At 46.9% G+C, this 20,783-nt stretch overlaps 1 protein-coding gene across 6 annotated transcripts; it reads right to left on the reverse strand.

The window, feature by feature from the left end:
* Positions 1-496: 496 nt before the first annotated feature.
* On the reverse strand, positions 497-19,540 carry PEX5 (peroxisomal biogenesis factor 5). Of its 6 annotated transcripts, none has more exons than XM_086714167.1 (15): positions 18,905-19,540; positions 18,529-18,564; positions 18,139-18,271; positions 17,791-17,922; positions 11,948-12,053; positions 10,648-10,738; positions 10,139-10,249; positions 9,800-9,892; positions 9,339-9,434; positions 4,270-4,413; positions 4,001-4,071; positions 3,395-3,607; positions 2,643-2,808; positions 2,157-2,314; positions 497-1,980 (listed from the first exon to the last, which is right to left on the reverse strand). In XM_086714167.1, the coding sequence occupies exons 1-15, from the start codon at positions 19,049-19,051 to the stop codon at positions 1,779-1,781; spliced, it is 1,899 nt and encodes a 632-aa protein (XP_086570293.1). In that variant the 5' UTR covers positions 19,052-19,540; the 3' UTR covers positions 497-1,778. The 6 variants fall into 6 exon arrangements, with proteins under 6 accessions (XP_086570293.1, XP_086570292.1, XP_086570294.1 ...); XM_086714166.1 differs by having other exon boundaries at positions 9,339-9,458; positions 18,905-19,539; XM_086714168.1 differs by lacking the exon at positions 18,529-18,564 and having other exon boundaries at positions 9,339-9,458.
* Between the last annotated feature and the right edge of the window lie 1,243 nt (positions 19,541-20,783).

Consider the following 20,783-nt stretch of genomic DNA (forward strand, 5'->3'; position numbering starts at 1 on the left):
ACATTTATCTCCACATATAAATATGTTTATCTTTAAAAACTTTTCCCCACGGATAGATACCCGTCTTTAGATGGCCCTTGATACAGTTCCTAATAAAACCAGGGAGAGCCAGATGAAAACCTTTAGAAAGCGTAAGCGTTGAAAAAACTACCAAAATCCTCCCATATAATTCACAATGAAAGCAACACCAATTATATCACACCCCGTGTTTCCCTTTATAGTATCATCATTAAGTATGAAAAATGCACGATTGTTAACCATCAGTCTCTCCTGCTGAACCGTAAGTTCCATAGACACAGGGACCTTGCACATCTTATTCATGGTACCAGGCATGTGTTAGGTGCTCAATATTACTGGATGGATGGATGGGCAATCAATATACTAGTGAGAGTTTGAAAGGCAAAGAGAGAAGAAAACTGCTGAATGCCAATCCTCCAAACACCAACCCACCTCCCACACCCCAACTTCTCCCCTGGCAGCAGAACTCACACCCATGTCAGTTCCACTTATTCTTCATACAAATTTTATTCATACAGTTTTATTTTTAAATCATTTACACATATTCATACAAAGAAAAATAAATTTCAGGATGGAACCTTGGGACCGTGGTAGTTTAAAAAAAATCTCTCTGATCATTAGCTAGTGAAGACAAGGCAAGAGGCTTAGCAGTCATTTCTGGGGGTCAGTGGATCTCCCCACGCAGGGGGCAGCTGAGGACATTCCAAGCTGCTCCCTCACGTTCCCTCAATCTACACCTTGTGAAGGTAATATGCGGGAAGGGGATTTTTCAATGCTCTCCCCTAGAAACATTTAAAGAAGTTCAGCAAAAGGCTTACGGTAACACTGAACCACCTCTCTGCTAGGAATCTGGCAAGACTGCAATCTCCGAGCCAACTTTCTAGAAGAGCTGGCTCAACTCCTACTCGCACGCCTTTCTAGGAGGGGGGCTTGCTGCCCTCACCACACCCCGCAGCCCACTTGCTCTGTCCTCCCACCAACGGCCCAGAACAGAGCCCTTAATCTGATCCCATCTGGTCCCTTCCAGGTTCATTCCACAAACAAGCATCCTCCTACCCCACACACAAACACTCTCTGTACAGTTGACCCCAGCCACTCCCAGGGACCCCTCAATGATGACGCCAGCCTTACTGCGTACGGCACCACACCCAGGCCACCTGACTACAGTCGGGAGAGGTCCAGGCACAACCGAACCGTGGGCACCCCCATCAAAACTCAGCTCTGCTGAGCCAAAGCAACACTTAAATCCAACAGGCCAACTCCTAACACCCCACCCCAGGTACAGTCATCACAGAGGTGCACGGTAGAAGAACCTGCCACCCACAACTGCCCAAGAAAGCTGCACTATCACCAGTTCCCAGTAAAAGGGGGGGGGGGGGGGGGGCGGGGGAAAGGACGGACATTACAAATGTGGTAGACCCTATCAGAAATGGCAGCTGATGACAACAGTTACCCTAGATCTTTGGGTCCTACCCAAAAAAGCAGCACCAAGAAAGGGCATGATGAGCAGAGAGATCCGTAGCTGGGGTATACAGCCCCTGAATTACCAAGGGACTCAGAGTCGACGCAGCTCATTTTCCTACAGTTACGTAGGAAGGACACAGATTACCCCCCACCCCCTACATTGAGGCAGCTCCTGAGAGGCCGTACCGCTTGTGGTCATCAGCCCACCCCCTTGGTAGGCCCATTTGGGGAGAGGGAGTCACATCCAGAGCAGGGACCCCTCCAAGCAGACACTCACAGGGCAGCCCATCCCACTGTCACTGGGGCAGGCCAAACATAGTTAGGAGCGTGGGCAGATCCCGGGCATCAGCTGCCCCATAGGCATCACTCTGGCCTAACATAGACAATGCCAAACGTAGGGTGCTCCAGATATTCTCTGACATGGCACCCCCTTCTCCGCGAGGGCCCCGGCTTTTCCTCTGCATGTTCAGGGCCTCCAAAAAGTGCTCCACAGCCTCCCTGTAGGGAAGAAAAGTGAGAGATGGTGAGCAGAACATCACTGGAAGGAGACAGGTCAGCCGGCCTGGGGAGAAGGCTGGGGCTAGTCAGTCAAATACAGGATCAAAGAATGAGGAGCCGGGGTCAAAGGCGGGGGGAAGGAATTCGCCCATTAATTACTCAAGAGCTGCTCTCACCGGTGAGCTCCAAGGTTGATGCAGCTGATGCCCAGGTTGTAGCGGGACCGTATATAGCCAGGCTGCAGCTCAAGGGCCCGACGGTAGGCAGCTACTGCTTCTTCACTCTGGTTTCCGTTGGCCAGGGTGGCCCCTAGCTTATTCCACAGCAAATAGTCCTGGGATAGGAATGGAGAAGGGTTAGAAACAAGAGCCAGGCGCTCCAATTCTGCCCGTCCCTCCCCCTGGTTCACCATTCTGTTTAGCTAATACAGGTTCCTTCTGTTCCTCTGTCCTCCACTGTTCCCCGTGGGCCACAGTGCAACCGCTCTCATCTCATGCAGACTCCCCGACGTCCACATGACCCTGTACTCCCAGCCGCCTTTTCCCAATCCTCCCATGGCAACCAGTCTCCGGAACGAAATCTCCCATGACTCCGAAGTTCCCAACAAATGATTCTTCAGTAAGACACAGTCATGTTCTATTTCTATTCCTCCCGAGGCTCACATTGGGACGGACGCTGAGGGCAGCTGTGAAACAGTCCACTGCCTTGTCATACTCCCCGCTCAGGTTGAAGAGGACTCCCAAGCCACACTGCACATCAGGGTCAATGGATGTAGGGTCCAGGCGCACAGCAGCCAGGAAGAGCTCCTTCACTTCAAGAAATAGGGAGCTGGATAAGTAGGGGGGAAGAAAAAAAAAAAACAAAAACACAGACATAGGTGGATGGATGTGTCTATATTCCCACCCTCCCAAAATATTTCCTTAGTCACTCACACCCTCGAGATTCATCAGTCTATCAGTCATCCTCCGACCCCCAAACTCCACTTTAGAAACCTGTTCTTCTGTTTCATCCCGGCACTGCACCATGGAGTGCGGACCTCCTTCAAGTGGATCCTGGGTTTCCCATCCCACTCTTTTTTGTGTGTCATTTTTTTTTTAATGTTTACTCATTTTTTGAGAGACAGACAGAGACAGAGCATGGACAGGGGAGGGGCAGAGAGAGGAGACACGGAACCCGAAGAAGGCTCCAGGATCCGAGCTGTCAGCACAGAGCCCGAAGTGGGGCTCGACCCACAAACTGCGAGATCGTGGCCTGAGCCGAAGTCGGACGCTTCACTGACTGAGCCACCCAGGCACCGCCCGCATCCCACTCTCAAACCACTGAGTCTAAGTCCATCCCAGCTTCCCAAATCAAGATCCTCCCTCTCCTGGGACTCCCGTTACCATCTGTCCTCCCAAGAATCCCTCGCACTCACTCCGACAACAGGGATCCCAGGATGCGCTTGCTGGGGCCCTGTCCCGCCCCACCAGCCCCTTCTTCGCCGCGCACGACCAGGTGGGCATAGGCCGGCGTGTAGCGCAGCCAGTCTCGCAGGGTTTCGCAGGCCTGTCGCTGCAAGGACTCGTTGGTGAAGCTCACAGCCAGCGCCATCAGTGCCGTCCGGTTATCTGGCTTTAGCTCCAGACACCTGTTTGGACAGAGGTGGGCAGAGCTGGCACCTGCAGGACACTGGAATACGGTCACGGAATGCAGAGTCATGACAGCCTCACCTGCCAGCTCCCTCAGATTACGAGGCAAAGGAATCCTCCACACGTGAGTTACTAACAAAATTACAGATATGAGAAGGCGGGATGTTTTAGCAGCCAAGGAACCAGTAAGGGTCCCACATATACAATTAACGGCTCGTGAGGAAACGTAACCAGGTGTCTCCAATTCCCTCCAAACCTTAAGAGTTTCGCCACAAGAACACACTCTTACTAGTGACCGGAAAGAAGACAAGGATCTGGGGCTGGGACGCTAGCGTTCTAAAGGCTATCTGGAGGGCCTCGGAAGCACCTCACCCCACCTTTCACACACTCACCTCCGCAGCGCACTGATGGCTAACAGTTCTTGTTCATTCTCTGCCTGAGTGGTACCCAGATACTGCCAAGCCTAGAAAGAAGGTGCCAGATCCCATTACTCGTGTATTCACCTTGCCACCCTCCTTTCCTCTGGCATCCCCCTCTCCACCCTTACCCCCCGACCTCAGGCCACCACCCAGGCCCGCATCCATCTGCACTGCTCTGTGGGGTTCCCGCAAAACTGAAGGAAGCCGTGTCTCATGTGAAGGCAGACCAGTGAGTCACTCACTTCCGTGTGCTTGGGATCCTGCTGCACAGCTGCCTCAAAAAGCAGCACCGCATTTGGCAGGTCCCCCTCCTGAAGCCGCCGGAGGCCTTCCTCAAAAGGCTGGGGGTGGTCACGCAGGGGGTTCTCCTCCTCAAACTGGTACCCCTACAGGGAAAGGAAGCCAAGTGAAAACCTCTGGGACAGAGCCGTCACAGGCAAAGCAGAAGAAATGGGAGAGGACAACCCACACAGAGGTGGAGAAGTTGAAGGCCTCCAAAAAGTACCCGAATTAAATGCCACCAAATTTTCCAAATTATAAAGGGGATCATCTAGGACTACAGTAAAATCATTCAGTATCGTGCTCATGCTGCTGTCTCCTGTTCACAATAACTGAAAAGCAAAGGTCTACAAACTGGGATCCATGCTGGGATTAAGCTTATTTTAGGAAGTCTTTAAAGGCCTGTATTTCTACATCCTTGACTCTCACTACTGGACAGAACACATTTCTTACATGACCCGCTTATAGGAATGAGATAAGCTCTCCTTAGCTATTCAAAGGGCATTTCTTGGGGCACCTGGGTGGCTCACTCGGTTGGGCTTCTGACTTTGGCTCGGGTCACGATCTCGCATTTGTGGGTTCGGGCCTTGCATAGGGCTCTGTGCTGACAGCTCAGAGACCGGAGCCTGTTTCAGATTCTGTGTCTCCCTCTCTCTCTTCTCCTCCCCCACTCACATTCTGTCTGTCTGTCTCTCTCTCTCTCTAAGAATAAATAAACATTAAAATATTTAAAAAAAACAAAGGGCATTTCTTGTTTTCCTGCAGCAATGTGATAACAGATAACGGAAATGCAATTTGGAGTCAGAGGTCCTGCCACTCAAATCCCACTCTTGCCTAGCTCAGAGAATCACTGTGTGCACTGCCTGGATAACATGTGTTCAAGCACTTTGAAAACTTTAGTTGTTCCCTAATTTCATTCTTGAAAGTTACTAATATTAATCTGTATCTCATAGTAAATGAAACCTAGATCCCAAAATCCTGATGGCAAAAAATGCTTCAGAAAAACACCGTTCTCTTCTGGCTGAGGATTTCTCATTTCAGGGAAGGATTATGATGCTATGTGCAAAGCTTTGTCTACCGGTATTTCATGTTAGGCAAAGAGGTAATAAGGTAGAAGGGAAGTCTCCAGTAAGCCGCATGACTTGGGACAAGCAAATAAAATGTTCCTCTTTGGGGAGTAAATAGTTACCATCACAAAACAATATACCAGAATGAAAAAGATGCAAAATACCAGGCAGAGCCCTTCTAAATGTAGCTAAGGACAAATAAGAATGAAACCGTCTACAATAAAGACGTGAGCGAGGCCCTTTTTCACTATTACTACGGAACTGCTAAAGAACTGGAAACACCTAAATTTTACCAGCCAAGTTCTAAACCATCATAAGTCATCAGATGAAAATTACTTGTGACAGACAAAACTTAAATAATTACAGTGGAAGTCTAAGAAGCAAGATATATTACAGGAGATGGATTAGGAATAAATGTATTAAAAGTATATTCATGTTGAGAATAAGTAGTGCTCCTGGGATGTCTCTGTACAATATGAAAACTCTGAAGGTAGAAAATGACCTTCGACCAGGGATCAGCAAACCTTTCTCATCAGGGCCAGATAATAAGTAATCTGTCACTAGTCAACTCCACCTTTGGAGAGAGAAAGGAGCCACAAATATGTAAAACACATAAGCATGACTGTGTTCCAATAAAACTTTATTTATGGACACTGCAATTTGAATTGTATATAATTTGCACAGGTCACAAAATATTTCTTTTCATTTTTTTCAACTGTTTAAGGATGTTAAAACCACTATCAGCTCATAGGCCAGGCAAAAACAGTTAGCAGGCCAGATTTACCTGTGGGCCATAGTTTGCTAACCCCCATCCTAGACATAAATCCCTCCACAACCAACTTCAACTATCGTCTATCATCGATCTGTTTTAAGCCACCCTGTAGGAAACAGAGATCATTGTCATCTATAACATAATTTCCTAATGAAATCAATTCCTGCCTCTCAGAACTACAGAGTTCTGAGATTATTAATTACAGAGTTCTGAGATTATTAATAATCAAGTGAGATTATTCACCTAAGTCTTATTATCAAAAAGCATAAAATACTATTCATAAAATAGGCATTCTCCTCAAAAGACAATGTAGCAAATCAATGCCATCAGGAGGTTCTCCAAATACACTCTTGTCCATGCTATCTATCCTCCTTGCCATTTTATCAACTGCTGATCAAAGAGGAATTTTTCAAAATTAGAACATTTGCATAAATGGAAAAAAGAATATGCGGGAGGAAGCTTCAAACCAAAAGAATGCAGCAGGAGCTTATGATCACTGTTGCAACCTAAAAAGTCTAAGCCGAGCCAATCAGTCTGATACACTGTCTGGTCTATTCCAAAATCTCACAGGATCATGCAGCAGAAATAGGATACTATTAAGAGTCTAGCCCATCAGAGAAACTTCTTTATGCTAAAGGGATACAATATGTGCTTGAGCTACAGATGTTGTCTTGAAAATTTAAGGACCATCCAGTAAAAAAATAGTATATTCAGAGACCCATGAATTTATATGACAATCAGGATCAGATCCACATTTAAAAACAAAAAATGCACTATTGACATATAATTCAATAATAGCATAGGGGCGCCTAGGTGGCTCAGTCAGTTGAGTGTCCAACTCTTGATTTCAGATCAGATTACGATCCCAGTGTTGTGGGATTGAGCCCTGCATCAGGCTCTGAACTGAGCATGGAGGCTGCTTGGGATTCTCTCTCTCTCCCTCTCTCTCTGCCCCTCACCCCCTCTTAAAAAAAAAAGCATTCAAGAAAATTTTATTCCACCTAGCATGTCATTAATATGAGAGCAAAAAATGCTAAGAAATGCTACTCATACAAAATCAATGATATATCTATATTTATTAAAAGCATGGAAATTTTCATCTAAAATATATAATTTGCCACTTGTAAGATGATGGAACTCTGCAACTTATCAAATTGCTTATACAAATTAATAAATGTATTATGTGCAGGTACTTCCTTCAGTTCTTCCTCCTCAGAATTCCACAGAAGAAACTCTTATTGTGGCAAAACATAGGGCAGGGTCCAAGAAGTAAGCTCTCTTCCCTGTAAGAGGATAGCTCTTAAAAACTAAGACTGAAATAAACAGTAGACAAAATCCCATTTTTCCCAGTACTAAGTTTTTCATTGGCTTTCAAAAGCTAGCCTTTTCTTTTTTTCTTTTCCTATGTGAGAGAGCAAGAGTGCACGAGCAGGGGAGAGGGGCAGAGTGAGAGAAAGAAAAAATCTTAAGCAGGCTCCACGTGGAGACCGACTCAGGACTCGATCCCACGACCCTGGGATGATGACTTCAACTGAAATCAAGAGCCAGACTCTCAACTGACTGACCCACCCAGGCGCCCCAAATGCTAGCCTTTTTATAGTTATCTTGAGCCCCACTCTTTCCTACCTTTGCATAGCTCCCCTATGTCAAGATCTACCTCAGATATCCTGCTTTACATCTCAGGCCCTGGTTCTAGCCCCAGAATCCTTTCCCAACCAGATCTGAGCTGAGAAGAGGTATTGCTACTCTCCTCCCCAGTTCCTGTTTCGTCTCTTCCAAAACCAAACAGTTCTCTCCCTTCCCCCTCATGCTTCAGCTCAGCAGCTCAATTCTTTTTTTAATTTATTATTTATTTTGAGAGAGAGAGAGAGAGAGAGAGAGAGAGAGTGAGTGAAAATCCCAAGCAGGTTCCATGCTGTCAGCGCAGAGCCCCAAGCAGGGCTTAAATTCACAAACCGTGAGATCATGACTTGAGCCAAAATCAAAAGTCGGATGCTTAACCGACTGAGCCACAGGCGCCCCCTCAGCAGTTCAGTTATTACCCACATCCCTAAATACCTCACAGTCCCAAAGCAGATTTTTTTCCACAGTGATACCTCTGAAACAGCATAAGCTTCTTGGTCTAAAGTATATGCTATATGCAAAACTAGATCAACTTTCACCAATGACTGCTGGAATATTTTCCTAACATTTAAGTTATTTAATATAATTCTTTGAAAACACCTAAATTGGCACAGGTGGTCAGTACCTACAGGAACAGATCCAAATTTAAAATGAATTTGTGAGTTAAAAAAAGTAAACAGAGGGGCGCCTGGGTGGCTTATTCGGTTAAGCATCTGACTTCGGCTCGGTCATGATCTCGCGGTTTGTGGGTTCGAGCCCCGCATCGGGCTCTGTGCTGACAGCTCGGAGCCTGAAGCCTGCTTCAAATTCTGTGTCTACCTCTCTCTGTGCCCCTGTCCGCCGCCACCACCCCCCCCCCCCCCCGCCCACCGGCAGTCACGCTCTGTCTCTCTCTCTCAAAAATAAACATAAAAAAAAAAAAAAAAAGTAAATAGATATGAAGGTGGGAAGACAGATAATCTACCAGTTACCACTCTCTACCAAAGGGGTATCTATCTCCTTAAAAATGTTCTCAATCAGGGCGCCTGGGTGGCGCAGTCGGTTAAGCGTCCAACTTCAGCCAGGTCACGATCTCGCGGTCCGGGAGTTTGAGCCCCGCGTCAGGCTCTGGGCTCATGGCTCAGAGCCTGGAGCCTGTTTCCGATTCTGTGTCTCCCTCTCTCTCTGCCCCTCCCCCGTTCATGCTCTGTCTCTCTCTGTCCCAAAAATAAATGTTCAAAAAAAGAAAATTAAAAAAAAAAAAAAAAAAAAAAATGTTCTCAATCAACCTCCAAAGCAGAGCTCTTTCATCTAGGTTCTGAATGCATCATGGGCAAATCTCTATTATAGGTACTATGTCACTGTATTACCATTATTTGACAAGGATGGTCTATTATTATTAATCCTTATACCCTAAGAATAAAGCATACCTTCAAACACTGGAGAGGAGCGGGGCAAGGGAATGATTTAGACCTCCCTTCGTGGAAAGGGGTTCAAGGTAGTAATTACTTGAAAGTAGGTACCCTCCAAATTCAAGATTAAAGGAGGCACAAAACAAGGAAACCCTGCAATCCGAAAACCGAGTTCTTACCTTATCATAGGAAGCAGACGTGAGATCATCATAGTCAGAAAGCCAGGGATGAGCCTCTGCGTCCCGTTTCGCCATCTCCTCCAACTCTGCCTGCAACTTGTCCCAGAAATCGACATCGGACTGTAAGGAAGGGAAGGCAAATAGAAAAAGGAGATCCATCATGACCACCCCACCTGACGCTCAGCGCCGCTAGGATAGATTCCGTAAGGCAGTAGTTCTTAAATGTCAATGCATTTAAGATCTCCTGAAGAGCTTTTTTAAGTGAAGATTCCTAGATCCTACGCTCAGATCCTGATTCTGCAGTGTGAGCTGATGCCCTACCCCAAGCATTCTGACACAAAGGGCCCAGGAACACTAGGACATACAACATTCGTGGTACGTTTCTTTGCTGTTAAAACACCCACTCTCTCCAAAGGAGTGTTTTCTCTTGAGGTGTCTGCTCCTGTGCTACCTGCTCTCACCTCTATAGCTGACTTGGCTCGTTCAAACTCCATATCGAGGGCAGCTGTGTTTACTGGTCTTGTGAACTGGTCAACCCAGGCATCTGATGTACCCTGTGACAAAGAAGGATGGTCAGACCACCACCAACTTTCTACTGACTAAATACCCACTAAACACCAGCAACCTGCACACTTCTGAGAACATTCTCAGGATCTCTTTCCCACCCACTCAGGACCTCGATGCTACCAAGACAAGCTGGCAATAAAATCCCTTCCCCGTCTAGGACCACTGAACACTGAACCCAAGGCCTGGGGCACCAGCCGGCTCTCAAGTGGGACTGGGAAGTGACAATGTCCTACCTGCTGCTGTATAAACTCTGCTGCCCACTGTTCTGCCTGAGCTCGGCCCGACCCTGCACCGGACTCCAGGGACACCTGCCCCTCGCCAATCTGCCGCACGAATTTCAGGAACTGGGGCACAGAGACACACATAGGCCACTTGGGAGAGGACTTCCAGGTGTGCACTCTCAACCATGCCCAAGAGAAGCCTGCACTCACCCTCCCCCTGACCATCTCTAGCTGCAGGCAAGATTTGCTAAAAGACCCTGAAAAATGTAGAGAACAAAAAGAAAGGAATTTCTGGCTTTAAAGATTTGAGAAGACACAGAAAAGCAACAGGGTGAGTATGCAAGGAAGTGAGGGAAAGAATGCTGAAAGTAAGAGGCAGGATGCGAAGTCTCTATTCTCAAGACAGGAAGGCATGGACCTGGGATCTTATTTCCTTCTCTTTAAACTGGGGTATGAAAAGCTAGACTCTTGGCTTTGGAGGCCAGCTCTGCTGGGCAAAATAGCAGTGGGATGTGGCTCACCTCAGAGTTAGCCAACTTGGGGTCATCCACCTTGGCCACAAAATCACTGGCTGTGTGCTGCAGATCCTCCTCGGGATGGTATTCATCATACCTGGAACAGGTAAGGGCAAACGAGTTCCACACACTCGTCTGCCACCACCTTCCCCATGCTATTCCCCACCCCCCAGCCCCTGGCATCACAGTTCTTATCAAGGAAAAGACACACATTCTTGCTGAGGTCCTACAAATTCCAATTTACATTAAAAAAGGACACTTGGTGGGGGGGGGGGGGGGAGGTGCCTGGGTCAGTCCCTTAAGCATCCAACTCTTGGTTTCAGTTCAGGTCATAATCTCACAGTTTGTGGGTTCGAGCCCCGCTTCAGGCTCTGCATTGACAGTATGGAGCCTGCTTGGGATTCTCTGTCTCCTGCTCTCTCTGCCCCTCCCCCACTCACACTGTCTCTGTCTCTCTCAAAATAAATAAATAAAAAAAATTTTATAAAGAAAAAAAAAAGGACACGGGCGGAAGTGGCAAAGTATTAGCTACATTCTTTTACTTCTCCCATTCACAAACACACCTTTGCAGAGAGAAGGAATATAGTAGCAGCCTCCAAATTAAAGAGGCAATAGGGTACGTAAGGTAAAGTTACAAACTTCTGGTAACGACACTTAGGATTCTTGACTCACTTACACTTTGAGTAGGGGTGATAATACAAGTGAGAACCTTAACACTGAAAATGAGGGGAGGTGCTTAGGTGGCTCAGTCGGTTAAGTGTCCGGCTTCAGCTCATGTCATGATCTCATGGTTCCTGAGTTCAAGCTCCACATGGGGCTCTGCACTGATGGTGCAGAGCCTGCCTGGGATTCTCTCCCTCTCCCCCCCTCCGCCCCTCTCTCAAAATAAATAAACTTTAAAACAAGGGCGGGGGGGGGGGGGGGCTCCTGGGTGACTCAGTCAGTTAAGCATCCAACTTCAGCTCAGGTCGTGATCCCACGGTCTGTGAGTCTGAGGACCGCATCAGGATCTCTACTGGCAGCACAGAGCTCACTTCAGATCCTCTGTGCCCCCCCCGTCTCTCTTCCCCTCCCCCTCTGGCATGCTCTCTGTCTCTCTCAAAATAGAAAGAAAAGAAAAGAAAAGAAAAGAAAAGAAAAGAAAAGAAAAGAAAAGAAAAGAAAAGAAAAGAAAAGAAAAGAAAAGAAAACATGAGGGGACTGCAAATCAGTTTGAGAATGCAGATGTAGGAGGTGAAGGAGGCTGAGAAAACTACCCAATGCTCCTTTCACAGGGATCCATCCAGAAAGAAGTAGCTGGACTCACCAGCGATCAGTGGCAGCTGTTCCTTCAGGCTCTCCCAGCCACAACTTCTCCTCGGACTGTTCCAGATATTCCTCAGCCCAGCGGGCTGGGGACACAGACAAAGGATCTGCAAGGAACGGATTTGGAGAAATCACACTGGGCTCAGTGAGGGTCAGGGAAAAGGAGAGTACCACGCATATTCAACTGACCCTCTTAACCAAGCCAAAGCAGATAAGACCCTACTGAATTCCTGAGAAAGTCCTGCTCGAAAGAAAACACTACTAAACTCTCAATATCCAACCCACTCCCAAGGGGCCTGGGGTCAAAGTTTACTGGATTGGAAACAGGAAAACAAATGAGGAGACTCAGGAAAGGAGTCCAAACCCTTTTGCTTGAAGTGCCAGAGGCCTCAGGAAGAAATAGCAGGCACTTGGGGCCTCCACCTTCCTCAAAGGCACTGCAAGAAACTGGTAAGGAGCTAAAGGAGAGCAGAAGACCTCTGGTCTGGTCTCCATCGACAGAGTTCACGCTTTCCCAATAAAAGAAGCCTCGTATTTCATTGTAATAAAGCTACCAGGAGAACCTGAGAAGCAGAATGCTGGGCTAGAATTAAAAAATACCTAGGGCCACTCTTCCCACTGGATGTTGGTTTCATTTTTTTAGTTGAGATGCAACATGCAAACATGAATGTACACAAAGTGTACCAAGCGTTAGTATACTGCTTCATTAACTCCACACGTGAATACACGCAAATCACCACCAGCCACATCAAGACACAGAACGTTTCAGACCTCTCACAGGCTCCGTCAGGCCCTCCCTCCCCCAAGAAGAAACATTCTGACTTGTCACTTTTGATTCATTTGCTTTTTGGTTTATTTATTTTGAGGAAGAGTGAGAGAGCAGCAGGGAAGGGGCAGAGAGAGGGAGAGAGAGAATCCCATGCGAGGGATTCAATGCAGGGCTCGAACCCATGATCCATGAGATCATAATGATCTGAGCCTAAATCAAGAGTCAGATGCTTAGCTGACTGAGTCACCCTGGTGCCCCTCACTTTTGATTCATTTTAGGGCTATGTTTTTTTAAGTGTAATTCTAGGAACTGTCTTAAAAGCTCTAGTGACAAAGGGCACTGCCACAACATCATAGTAAAGATTAGCAAGGTAACAGATTGAACGAGGGCACTGAACTCTTTCTCAATCTCCAGGACTTTGTCCTTTACTATTTTGGGGCCAGGGGGAAAATGAAAAAAACAAAACAAAACAAAAAGCACTAAGACATTATTCAAAGGGGCCCTAAAGAGGGGTACCTGGGTGGCTCAGTCAGTTGAATGTCCGACTGCAGCTCAGGTCGTGATCTCATAGTTCATGAGTTCAAGCCCTGCATCGGGCTCTCTGCTGTCAGCCTATCCGCATACAGCCGGCTTCAGAAGCTCTGTCCCTCTCTCTCTGCCCCTCCCCCGCTTGCACTCTCTCAAAAATAAATATTTAAAAAAAAACAACAACAACAAAGGGGCCCTAAAGAATGAGTCAACACAGACAAGGCACTAGCCAGCAGTGTGCTTTCCTTCTGCCCTGCATCCACACTTCTCCACCATCAGTACTGAAATGGTCATGCTATCTTTGTCCCCAGTTTGGAGATCTGTCATTGCTTTCAACACAGAAGGCAGATGTATCCCTTTGGTATTAAATGTCTACTCCATTTAACTGAGCCTTTGTCTGAACAATTTCAACAAAGTAAGCTCAACATGTGGGAAAGTAATGTCAAAATCTGGAGGAGAAAAAAAAGGGGGATACAGACTCTCAAAATACACATAACTATAAATATCACTAATATAATAAATTAAGATATGGTTGACATTTTTTTTTTTTGTCCTTAATTTCAAAGACTCTCAACATTTTTATCCAGATTCCCTCACTAGTTATTACGGGCAATAGACTGCTGGCCCAAAAGTGGAGACCTAAGAAGGAGACACATAATACTAAAGTAGACTTTACAGTGCCTTCTGATCCCTTCGTCCCATTCTGTTGAAAATTAACCACCGCTCCTCTTACTCTCCAGCCACTCCTTACTCTCAACTAGAGTGTTTTCCAGAAGCATACTCTGGCCACAAATGCTCCTCAAATTAGAGAGAATGCTGTTTTCTGTGAAATGCTCCTTTCAAGGACAAGAAGCAACGGAAAAAATATAAAGCATCTGGACTTTAAGAGACATGAGGCAGATTAGAAAAAAAATCCCAGGATGAGAAAAGTCATCCTCAAATAGCTGTAATTTGGTATTTGGCCATATTTAGCCATCAGACTCAGAATTTTCTGGCATTGTGAACCTGCTCCAACAGAGTCAAAATGAAAGAACCAGAAGAATTCTGTTTGGCCTTCACACTATTTTTTGAGAAATTCTCACAGAAAATCAGATCTATTTGGATACTCGAGATTGGAGCAATTAAGGCCTGCAGAGGAGAAGGGACTGTCCTAGCTTACGTAAATCAGTAGAGTCAGAACCAACAACCTTGACACCAAATATCCAATTCAGAATGTTCACCTTACTTACTTTCTCGTTGTGTGTTCCTTCCACCTAGGCGCATCCAGCCCAAGCTCAAAAGTCAAAAATTCAGAACTTCCCACCCTCATCCATAAACATTCCTGAGTTTGCTAAATAGCCCAGTGGTAAAGAATGTAGGTTCTACTTTGTCCATAAAAGCCCAGAAAGACTCAGTTCTTACCCTGGTTCTATAATTACGATTCTCTATTTTATTGGATAAATTATTAAATCTTTCAATGCCTCAGTTTTATCACCTGTTAAATAAATTTTTATGTTTCTCCCTAAAAAAAAAAAAAAAAAAAAAAAAAAAGAATGCAGGTTCTAGAGTCAGCCTCCAGGCACTCAAATCCCAACACCACCTCTTATTCACTGTGCAAGTTACTTAACCCTTAAGTTTCCATTTCCTTATCTATAAACAGATATAAATAGATCTACGAATAGAGATAAGAACAACTACCTCATAGGGATGGTTGTAAAGACCAAACGAGATAAGGCATGCGTAAGGCACAGGGTAACAAATGTTCTCTATTATTAACATCACTGTCTGTTCACATAGGGAGCAAACCCATAGGGAAAGCAGAAAACATCACGATGAGATCGTTACTCCTTTTATTCCACAGTCTGTTCCTCTGCCACAGGGGGAGATCTGTTGCCACTCATCGTCTGCCACTGCTGCTTGCCTACAGCACAGGTCTCTCTCTCATAATTACCATAGGAACCTCACACACCAGGTTAGCTGAGGCTGCCTGAATTCAAAACCCCTTAAAGACGTACTTCATCCCTGCAGCCAAGTCATAAGATGGGGAATTATTTGGCCCAGGAGATTTAGGGGCAGGGGTCGGGGTGTGGATTCCATCAAGAAATATGGCAGACTGAAAAATGAGCTTCATGTGGCAAATGGAATAATTCTGTAACTCGACTGTGATGGTAGTTACACAAATCTACACAAGTGATAAAACCGCATAAAACCATAAACACACACACACAAAGGCATGTCAAACCAGTGAGATTTAATACACTCTGTGGATTGTACCAATGGCAGTTTCCCGATTTTGATGTCGGACATAACAAACGGTCATGCAAAATATTACCACCAGGGAAAACAGAATGAAAGATACACAGAACCTTCTTCTACCTTTTTTGCAACTTCCAGTGAAACTATCAATTATTTTCAAATAGAACAAGACAAGACAATAAATGCACATCTAGGTTCTTTGTAAACTTGGGTCTGGAATCTTAACAATAGGGGTTTGAAAATAATAAGGATTTAAAGCATATAACCTTTCATCTTGAAGTCAACTTATCCATAAAGTAATAGGTAACCTATATCATCAATATAATAATATCAGCCACAAATGTTATGAGAATAATAAAAAATGAATGACCAGAAAATTAATTTCCTTTAGCTTTCTCCCAGATCTCAATTCATTTGTTCAATAAATACTGAAGGTCCACTGCGTACAAAGCAATAACTAATGCAATTGCACATTTTTATGAAGGCAGGCCCCAAACAGCTCAACTTCCCTTTCCGGCTCTCCCTCCCTATCCCTGCCTCCATGAAGCAGGCACAGTCCCAAAAGAACAGAAAAAACAGAAGAGATCTCCCAAAGAGAACTTAATGAGACAAGTCCAACGTGTTTTTCTAAAGGTAATTATAACAGAAATCTCATCAATCTCAATGCTTTCGGTAGCAATAATTTTTTTTTCTGAGTTATCAAAAATGACGCCCACACATTACAACAGAAGTCTCTCTACAATAAGACACAGCATTTAAGTCTACAGTTTGTATGAAAAACAGTGTTGGTCTGGGGGAGTGCCTTTGTTACAGCTCAGAGTTTCACTTGAGGAAATTCCACAAAGAAGATTCTCAATGATAGTGTAATGGCTCTAAGTATGGAGCCTAGAGTCAGAAAGATAGGAGTCTGAATGTCATCTCTGTTACTGAATGACTTTGGATAAAGTATTTAACCTTTCGAAATCTCAGTTTCTTTATCCACACAATAGGGAAGGAATACCTACCTTGTAAGTATAACTGTGAAGACCAAATGACTTTAAGATTATAAAGTGCAAAGCATGATTCAAGAAACAAAGAACATCTACTGTTCTACCTTAAACTCCAACTTCAGCGTTGGAGGAAAGGGAGTCATGTTAAAAGAGGCCAACAGCTTTTAACTGTTAGATTTGGGGGTTTTTTCCTAAATACAGAAAGCCCTACTTTTAGAAGAATAAAAATGATGGAGGGAGAAAACAATTAGGTCCCTTTAGTGACCTCAGGAATATTTAAAAACGATGACAATGTGAATGCCCTGAGAGTCTATAATCTCTGTAACTTTGTCCATTTGTATCTCTTCTTATTCTTAATTTGTTAAATTGGAAAAAGGCTAACAAGTACTTCCCTTTGACAGCAAAGAAGAAGAGGAAAGCTGAAGAGAATGCCCTTCCCCCATGCCCCTATTCAGACAGGCCTGGGGGAGAGGAATCAATCCCGAGGGACGTAATGAGCATGGACCCTCTCAAAGAGCAAGAAACAGGCTGGGACCCTGAAGAGCTTAGGGTGCAGGCCCACCAGTAGAGCACCATGGTTAAGCCCACAGGGTCTGGAATCATTCAAACCCAGAGTCAAATCCCAACTCCACCACCTACAAAACTGAATCACCTTTGGCAAGTCCCTTAATCCCAAAGCCTCTGTTTTCTTATGTATATGCTAGGAATAAAAACAGTAGCTGCCTCGGGAGTTCTCATGGGAATTAAATAGATAATGCATTCAGAGCACTTAATACAAAATCCAGAACATTTTAAGTAAATATTAGCTATTAATTTTTATTATCATCATCAGGATATGGTCTTTGCCCTCTAAGACCCTGTACTTCAGGCCCTTGAACTCCCCAATCCCACTTTCCAAGGCCTCAACTCTTTTCAAGATGACTTAATGCCAGAATCCCACAGGCTGGCTGTGCTGAATATTTCTTCCTGGGCAATACTGCCATTCATCCAATCTGTGGATCCTCACCACCAAATTACAGTAATAAAGTTCCAGATAAGAAAGAAGTACCTAACCCCTCGTGTTCTCTCTCCCTGTCCTCTCTCCCATTCTCTTTAAATAGAGAGAGATACAGAGATGCAGAGATATAATCTCCAAAATCTCTTATCCAGTTCAAACCAAGTCCCCTGCTTCATATAAGTTTCAACAATTCCCTATTATCACCTGAGGTTCAGTGCCCTAGAGAAATGAGTCAAGAATCCAGAAAAGTCATAGAAGCTAAAATCGCTCTATATCCTAAGATGAACTGGGGAACCAAAGAGAACTTTGCCCCATGCAAGCCTCACCTGTGACTTCAGAGATGAATTCTTGGGACCAGTCAGTCTCATTATAATCCTGAGTTACATCCACAGCATCTCCAGCTGCAAGAAACTCCTGGGCCCAGTTCTCAGACAAGGCCAAGTCTGCCACACCAGGAGCTTAAAAGAAAGAGAGAGAACTAAGAAAAAAAAAAAAGAAATACGTATCATTCTATCATGCCTAAGGAGCTCTCAGTGCACATGAAAACACTCTGTCCCTTTTATCTCCTTCTGCATCTCAATTCCCCAACGCCAGCAGCATCCAAATATGGAACCCCCTTGGCCCTCTGTGCACGGAAAATGGTGAACTCCCCTCCCACCAGACTCTGGACCCACCTCTCTGGGGTGCCTGGCGGAAGTTTGACTGTTCAATCTCTTGCATCTCTGCCAGGAGATCATCCATCTTGAAAGTCTGAGGGGCGCGGGATACAAGTGGTGCATTCTGGTCCTGGAGAAATTCGGCCACCAACTGCCAGGAGAGACGTGATGAAATGAACTCAGCAGGAGATAACGCCCCATGAATGGGGGATGCTAAATACAAGGGAAGCAAAGAAACTATAGATTTGCAAACACTCAAAAGAATACATTTTTAAAAGCAAGCAGGTGGAATAAGGCAAATCTCATTTGGTCAGGAAGGTCCACAGGTTGAAATATGGGTGAGCCAAGTTTAAAGTGAAAACGCAACGGGCAAAAGAAAAATGCAACGCAAGAGACTGGTATGTTTACCTCATCTTCCGAGGCTACTCCCAAAGGCTTAGAGACCTAAGACAGAAGAAAAGAAAGGGGGGGGGGGGGCAATATGGTACAGTGGTGAAGACCACACACAACTCAGTTAAACAGGGGTTAAAATTCCAGCTCCGGCATGTATAAATGACCTTGAGCAAGTCACAAAACTTCTCTGAGCCTCAGTTTCTTCATCTATAAAACGACGGCCTTCATTCGTCTGAAGATGCACAATGCTTAGCGCGGTGTTAAGTAAACACTCATTAAGTGGTAACTATCATTTGCGACACATCAGAGAGAGCAGTTATCCCCCAGTGTTCCTTTGCCCCCCCCCCCCATCCCAGGCCACCGCTTGTGTTTCCACATCAAAAATACTCACCGCCTCAGAGGCGGGGGCTCCTGGGGGCCAAGGGCCAGGCCTCAACCCCTCCTGCCGAAGGGCCTTGTCCTGGGTGAAGTGCCCGGCCAGCTTCATGAGTGGGTTGGCACCCCCGCATTCGGCCTCCACCAGCTCCCGCATTGCCATGGTGACCGCCAGCTCACTGACGGGCAAGGGTTTGGAACTGAGGTCCGGCAGCCAGCCCACAGCTCACAGCCCACAGCTCAGCCTGTATCTGGGGGAAGCGGGCAGACGTCCGTCCCAGCTGGTTAGCCCCTGGCCACGCTCCACCCCTGTGCCTTTTGCTACGGCCCCCACCTCTGCCAGGAGGTCCGAGAGGCGGCCGGTGCCCTCCTGCCGCCCCGCCTCAAAGGCCACCGCTTTCAGTCTGGGCCTCTCCGGCCGCCTCCACGACTGCGGGGTCAGGCGGCGGGACCGGCCGGCAGCCACCCCCTACAGAAGGGCCTGGACCCCATGGGTCTGAGGGGGACAATTCCGCGATCGGGCTGTACCGGAGCACTGGCCGGGCAACGGAGAGTGGGAACGCCGCCGAGCGTAAGCCGGGTTCCCCACACCCCCTGTCGACAGGCGAGCTCCGAAGGGAGCCATTCCTTCCCCCGTAAGTCACCTGAGCCCCTCCCCCGCATTCGGCCGGTCCGGGCCCACCCCTCCCGCCCCCGGCCCACCCCTTTCCCCCGCCCCAGTCGCAGCTCCGGCCCCGCCTCCTGGCACCCGCGAGGATCTGGCCAGGGCCGAGGAAGACCGGGAACGTGTCCTCGCACCCCGTCGGGGCCCGGCGCTCACCGTCGCGCGCCGCGCCGCACGACCGGCCGGGGCACCTGGTGCGGGCAGAAGGGGGAGGGGAGGGGAGGGAAGGGAATGGGGAACCAGGGGCGGGGCTCGAGCTTAAAGGGGCCGTGGCGGTCGCGCAGCAGCCGCGGCCCGGAGAAAGCTGTTTGAAGGGGCGGGGCCTTAAGACTGCGACGCAGCGTGATGGGAGGGGCCGTGAGTCTTAAAGGGGAAGAACGCCTTAAAGGGGAAGTCTCAGAGTGGAGACGCAGAACGTTCAAAAAGATCACCGGCGCTAGGACTTGTTTGATAGAAAGCTCAAAGAAGAGTGGAGCCAAGAGGGGCTTCCTGAGCTTTGGGGGAAAGCCAAGGGCGCATAATCCTGGACCCAGCTCCTCCTGACCCTTCCTTGACGGCACATTGTGACCCAAAGGGATTCCCTGCCCTTTCTGGGCCTCAGTTTCCCCTTCTAAAAAGGGGCTGGCTGACTAGTCTTTTGGTAAGAGAAAGTCCCTAACGCGGGAGTCGCGAGGGTCAAATCCGAGGCCTCCCTCAGCCTTCTAGGGATGCCCACTTCCAAATTGCCCCTACTGGGACATCGTCACAGTCTCCTTGGAGACAGAGGCCTGCCCCCCCCCCCCCCCAGTCCCTCTGCCACCTCTGCGTAATGGGGAAAATAGCACTGGATGATGACAATTCCGGAGACTAAAATTGGGTCCAACGCATCCTGAGTCCTAAGCTGGTAACATACAACAAAGGTGCACAGTGAATCACTCCTCTCCCTTCCTTCTTCCCTCACCGCCGTCAAGATCACCATGGTGGCCATATTCCCCACTGCTCCAGACTGAAAGGATAGACATGATGCAAGAAATGATTTTTAATCACAGAATAAGCCTCAGGCTCCCCATCTGCCACAGAATTGGCTCTGGTGTCAAACTTCAAGTTCACTGGGAAATAAACCCTAATATCTCCCCTGGCTCCAAGACCAAGAGAGTCCCGGTGCCATAAAGAAGCGCAGAAGGTGCTCAGAGCTGCTGGTAATTGAGCAAGAATGAGTTAGTACCAAAACACGGAAGCACCATCCCAGCCC

Source organism: Puma concolor, chromosome B4 (genome assembly GCF_028749965.1).
Source record: "Puma concolor isolate L17-30 chromosome B4, mPumCon1.1.hap2, whole genome shotgun sequence".
Taxonomy (NCBI): Eukaryota; Metazoa; Chordata; class Mammalia; order Carnivora; family Felidae; genus Puma; species Puma concolor.